The 6,084-nt window shown below is 37.4% G+C and overlaps 1 protein-coding gene across 1 annotated transcript in view; it reads right to left on the bottom strand.

Annotated features, from left to right (window-relative positions):
• The window catches only part of LOC107092039, a 25,805-nt gene that overhangs the window by 1,757 nt on the left and 17,964 nt on the right, over positions 1-6,084 (bottom strand). Inside the window, exons 12-15 of the mRNA XM_015386314.1 lie at positions 5,942-6,025; positions 3,732-3,798; positions 3,610-3,650; positions 3,438-3,524 (exon numbers count right to left, since the gene is read on the bottom strand). Coding sequence (XP_015241800.1) covers positions 3,438-3,524; positions 3,610-3,650; positions 3,732-3,798; positions 5,942-6,025 — 279 coding nt within the window. The remainder of the gene's footprint in view (positions 1-3,437; positions 3,525-3,609; positions 3,651-3,731; positions 3,799-5,941; positions 6,026-6,084) is intronic.

Below are 6,084 nucleotides of genomic sequence, written 5' to 3'. Positions count from 1 at the left end.
CACAACTGATTTTTTTCGGCTACACCCGGCTACGCTGCTTCGCTTTTTCTTCTTCTTCTTGTTAACTACTGGTGGATGGCTTTGGTTGCAGTACCGCCACCTTCTGCTCTGCAGTGTACACGCTTCGCCTATGAGAAAAAGGAGCAGCGCATAAACCGAACGAAACACACGCAAACCGAACCGAGACAGTCGAACCGAACGGTTCGGACGGTTTTCATACACCGTTTCATCCCTAGCCAACGCTCATTTAAAGTCTGTTATAATATAGTCAAAATCTATCTATCATTTAATATTTTACTCTATATAAAATAATACATCCATTTACAAGATATAATATAATTAAATGTTTTAAAAATTTATTGTATCCACCATAACGGTAACACAAAAAACATGGCCTTTTTTCTGAAGTTTTATATATATACACTACCGTTCAAAAGTTTGGGGTCACCCAAACAATTTTGTGTTTTTCCCAAAAGTCACACTTATACCATCATACGTTGCAAAATGAATAGAAAATAGAGTCAAGACATTGACAAGGTTAGAAATAATGATTTGTATTTGAAATAAGATTTTTTTTTTTTCATCAAACTTTGCTTTTGTCAAAGAATCCTCCATTTGCAGCAATTACAGCATTGCAGACCTTTGTAATTCTAGCTGTTAATTTGTTGAGGTAATCTGGAGAAATTGCACCCCACGCTTCCAGAAGCAGCTCCCACAAGTTGGATTGGTTGGATGGGCACTTCTTGCATACCATACGGTCAAGCTGCTCCCACAACAGCTCATGGGGTTCAGATCTGGGGACTGCGCTGGCCATTCCATTACCAGCTGTCCGCTTCTGCTCTAAACAGTTCTTGCACAATTTGGAGGTGTTTCTAGGGGTCATTGTCCTGTTGTAGGATGGCTCCAATCAAGCGCTGTCCACTGGGTATGGCATGGTGTTGCAAAATGGAGTGATAGCCTTCCTTATTCAGAATCCCTTTTACCCTGTACAAATCTCCCACCTTACCAGCACCAAAGCAACCCCAGACCATCACATTACCTCCACCATGCTTAACAGATTTCGTCAGGCATTCTTCCAGCATCTTTTCATTTTTTCTGCATCTCACAAACGTTCTTCTTTGTGATCCAAACACCTCAAACTTGGATTCATCCGTCCACAACACTTTTTTCCAGTCTTCCTCTGTCCAATGTCTGTGTTCTTTTGCCCATCTTAATCTTTTTCTTTTATTGGCCAGTCTCAGATATGGCTTTTGCTTTGTCACTCTGCCCTGAAGCCCAGAATCCTGCAGCCGCCTCTTCACTGTAGATGTTGACACTGGTGTTTTGCAGGTACTATTTAATGAAGATGCCAGTTGGGGACCTGTGAGGCGTCTATTTCTCAAACTAGAGACTCTAATGTACTTATCTTCTTGCTCAGTTGTGCAACGCGGCCTCCCACTTCTTTTTCTACTCTGGTTAGAGCCTGTTTGTGCTGTCCTCTGAAGGGAGTAGTACACACCGTTATAGGAAATCTTCAATTTCTTAGCAATTTCTCGCATGGAATAGCCTTCATTTCTAAGAACAAGAATAGACTGTCCAGTTTCAGATGAACGTTCTCTTTTTCTGGCCATTTTGAGCGTTTAATTCATCCCACAAATGTGATGCTCCAGAAACTCAATCTGCTCAAAGGAACCTTCCTTTGAGCAGTTTTGTAGCTTCTGTAACGAGCTTACAGTAACTGTTTTCAGATGTGTGAACATGATTACACAAGGGTTTTCTAATCATCAATTAGCCTTCTGAGCCAATTAGAACACTGGAGTGATAGTTGCTGGAAATGGGCCTCTATACACCTATGTAGATATTGAACCAAAAACCAGACATTTGCAGCTAGAATAGTTATTTACCACATTAGCAATGTATAGTGTATTTCTTTAAAATTAAGACCAGTTTAAAGTTATCTTCACTGAAAAGTACAGTGCTTTTCCTTCAAAAATAAGGACTTTTCAATGTGACCCCAAACTTTTGAAAGGTAGTGTGTGTGTATATATATATATATATATATATATATATATATATATATATATATATATATATATATATATATATATATATATATATATATATATATATATATATATATATATATATAATGGTAGACCAACCGGACATTGCGGTGGTGGACAGAGAGGGGAGAAAAGCCATTGTGGTTGATGTAGCAATACCAAGTGACTGCAACACCAAGAAAAAGAAACATGAAAAACTAGAGAAATACCAGGGGCTCAGAGAAGAGCTGGAGAAAACCTGGAGGGTATTTTGGTGTGTTTTCTATTTTGGTCTTTACAATACCAGAATTTGCCCAGAGTTTTTGTTTTTTTTATAGAATTTTTACAATTGTTTTCGTTATTTATTTAGTTGTTTCCCCATATATTAATTTTTGAAACCACTCAAGGTACGTCTTTCTTCTGGTTAAAATGAAAGAAAGGCATATCAGTATAGAAAAATTGGGCATTATTCTACAGTGATTACAGTAATTAAACACGTAATAAAAAGAATGTGACCCAAAATTTCTTTGTTAAAATCTGACTGGCCAAGGCATCAAGAAGTAATTATAAAAAGGATGTCCGGATAATTCAATGTAAGAAGTAAATTATCGACAGTTTAGGTGGACGGCAGGTTGCACAACAAATATTGCTGCCTGGAACAGATCTGTAAAAAAACACAGACAGCTGGGCTGGTCTGATTGCACAGCCTGGAGTGGGAAACAGGAATCCTAGATAAGAATAGTTACAGTGTTCAATGTCTGGTGTCATTCGCATGAAATCATCATCTAGGTGTCGAAGTTCCAGTAGGGTTTGGAGATTATAAATTAAAAGTATAGTGGATGATGTTCTTTTTCAGGGTGGATAATCAAAATGTCAATCATTCTGGTGATATGTTTATGTAAGTCCATCCTACGTGCTCATCCCCATTTTCACTTAATGGTGGTGAATCTGACGTAGTGTAAAAATTGCAAATTTTATTTCGCAAAGTAAGCTTCATGAGATATGCAAACAACAACTTTTAAACAGAGCTTGCACAAGAAGAAATGGGCTTGTGCATGGTCATGCATGTGTTTAATGTGCTTTCCCTCCTGGGAGCGGGTACAGGGTTGTGCCTGTGCATATTTTTTTTTAAGTGGAGAGGGTGGGTTTGCAAAAATCCTCCACTATAACATTAAGAGAGATGAATGTGCCACCAAAATCACTAGAAACAACACAAATAGGCAGAGTAGAGGCAGAAGCACAGCAAAAAGGTGAGCCACACATAATGATAGCGTCATGAAACAACCGACCAAATTCAACAATATAAACAGCAATATGTGATTGCTATGAAAATGGTAATTGCAGTAATCACTACAAGCAAGATAATCATTTGTAAAAAGTATTTTCCTATCGGACAATATGAAATAAGTGAAACACCTGTTTCGGTCTGCACTCTTGTCCGAGTTTAATCTTTGGCCCGACTGCTGTTTGCTTCCCCAAAAACATCTGAGCTAGCTCCTTCACCTGGAAAACAATCAGTGTTTAGTGAAATATGCATGTGAGAGTCAGTTTTTTTTCCACAGAACACACAGCAAATAACCTTTCGGACCTTATTCCCGGTGGAAACGACATGCTTGGCTGTTTCAGATGCTGCAAAGGACAGCAAAAAAAATTACATAATTTATTTCATCACTTAGAAGCCGTCCTGGTGTGAATAAAACTAATACTTACATGGAGGTGCATCCTTTTTCTGTGAATCCTTTGATGCTGTTATGTCAGAAGTAATTTCTGTAGCACTCTGTACACAAAAGAGAAATGTCATTAGGTAAATTATCTATACTATTAACAATGGAGTTGATTTACATAGAGCAGGATAATGCGAGAGCGATGACTGAGATCACTGATATGGGACCTAAGACAGTTATTCCCATCCTTCAACTTTCCATTAGGCCAAGCCTTGAGCCTCATTGTTACCAAAGACATCACTTATCAAAATAATGTCATTTATTTAGTTCCCTGATGCAGCAAAAAAAGTGTTACCTCCATTGTACTTAAAATTTGGGACTGCAAATTATTGTTTGCTTAGATAAAACAGGTACACATTAAGACTTGCCAGGTTTGTTTGTATTGTTTAGACTGCTCTCAAATTCAGTGGTTGTCATTCAATATAACTGCACTTAATATAACTGAGTCAATACAACAGAACCTGAATCCCCTGGATTGGAGTAAAAGATTGAAGCCACTTCAACATGGGGACTGAATCTACAGTTGACTATAAATACAGATAAATGGATTGATTTATACAGCGATTTTCTACCCCCCCTGCACACAGATTCATTAACTGGTATTCAAATTGGTGACCTAGAGTTAGGTGACTTACCTAAGGGGAGTATATACTGAAACAATTAAGCTACGCTAATTAGTTAATTACATTGATTGCTTTCAATTGAATAATAAAAATAAAAACAAACACTACTAACCAAGAAAATTAACAAAAAACATAGTTTAATACTTATTTTTTATTAAAAAGACAACTCACACATACTAGTTCTACAACATAAACCTGAGTGTTGTAAAAACACCAGCATAAAACAATACAATATAGAGGCTGACAGGCAGTTCTTCAAGAATGAATACATGAAAGCTCAGCGGTATGTAAGCATTCACTGTGACTCTGGGTGGCATGTGGGCAATTGAATGTAATAATGTAAACAGATGCAAAGCACTGCAACATATTTTTCAAAATATTCAAACAGATATTTGCCAAATATAAGAGGAACATCGTACTTTGGTTTGAAGAAAGCACTTTAATTTTATTATAATTTAGGATTTTACAGTTTGAAGAAATAGAAGACTACACCATATGCCATCCGTCACAAGGTTGTGCATGAGAAGGAAGGGCTATATATACTCTATGCATCAATTAGGTAGTTCACATTGTATTACTTCTTCAGCTCCTTGAGTTATTTACTGTCCCAGGTGCTTCAGCTCCAGAGTAAGTGTTGGGGCCGGTATGATTTAAGGAGGGCTGTCCCTTGTACGCTGAAATTAGGACCGGCCCACCGGGCAAATGCCCAGTATTACAGATTACCAGTCCGAGCCTGCTAACTGGAGGGTGGGTATTGAGGTTAGACAATATGTCAAAATTTTCCAATCGATTTTCATCAGTCTTTTTTTAAATGAGGATGGACGATATTTCCATGCAGTTGACTTTGTGGCAAATACAAGTACACAACGTCTGCTGCACGGCTGGTAATATGGTTAACCACCCACACTTCTAAAACCTAATAAGGTAAACGTGCTAGTTTTCTTGACAAAAATTTACATGTTGCGTCTGGTGGCAATAGTTTCCTCTTTTCCAGTTGCCCTGAGTTTCTTTATCGTTGTTCATTTGTTTATCTGATTGCACAAAATCAAACAGACTGCAAACGGGTCAGAATGCAGTGCATCACTAGATAAAGATAAGATAAGGTATAAGGTACTTTGATAAGATAGATAGAAAATTTTGAACCAATCTGACTGTATGATCTGGTTGAATTGTCTCTGTAAAGTGCATTGCGATGATATTTGTTGTGAATTGGCGCTATATAAACAAAATGAATAAAAGAAACAATATGGAATTGATGAATGAAAACATGGTGGGCAACCAGCTGCACGACCTGGTGTGCCTAAAGTGATTGGACATGTGAAAAATTAAAAAACGATGGAGAGGTTGTGGCACAATTACATTTGTGTTCAATAAAAAATCTTATTAAATTAAAATCCAAAGCAGCAGGTCAGGTTTCAAAGAAAATTAGTGGTACATACCTTTAAAATAACCAACACTGAATCTTTGACACTGTCTTTATATGCACAGTTTGAAATAAAAAAAAAAGCCTCCATATATAGGACATTAATATTGATATAAACAGACTGAGGAAACTGAAGAATATAGTATATACCTCCTCCTTCCTGTCTTCCACCTTCAGTTGAACTCTTGTTTCCTGGGTTGGGACGATAGGGGGTCTTTGAGCCCGAAGCTGCACCTTACAGATTTAAAACAATTGTGTTAATATTAAAGAGAAGGAAACCCTTAAAGACAAAA

This window comes from Cyprinodon variegatus, unplaced genomic scaffold (genome assembly GCF_000732505.1).
Source record: "Cyprinodon variegatus isolate N-32 unplaced genomic scaffold, C_variegatus-1.0 Scaffold364, whole genome shotgun sequence".
NCBI classification, from domain to species: Eukaryota; Metazoa; Chordata; class Actinopteri; order Cyprinodontiformes; family Cyprinodontidae; genus Cyprinodon; species Cyprinodon variegatus.
This window is presented reverse-complemented; position numbering and strand designations above follow the sequence as displayed.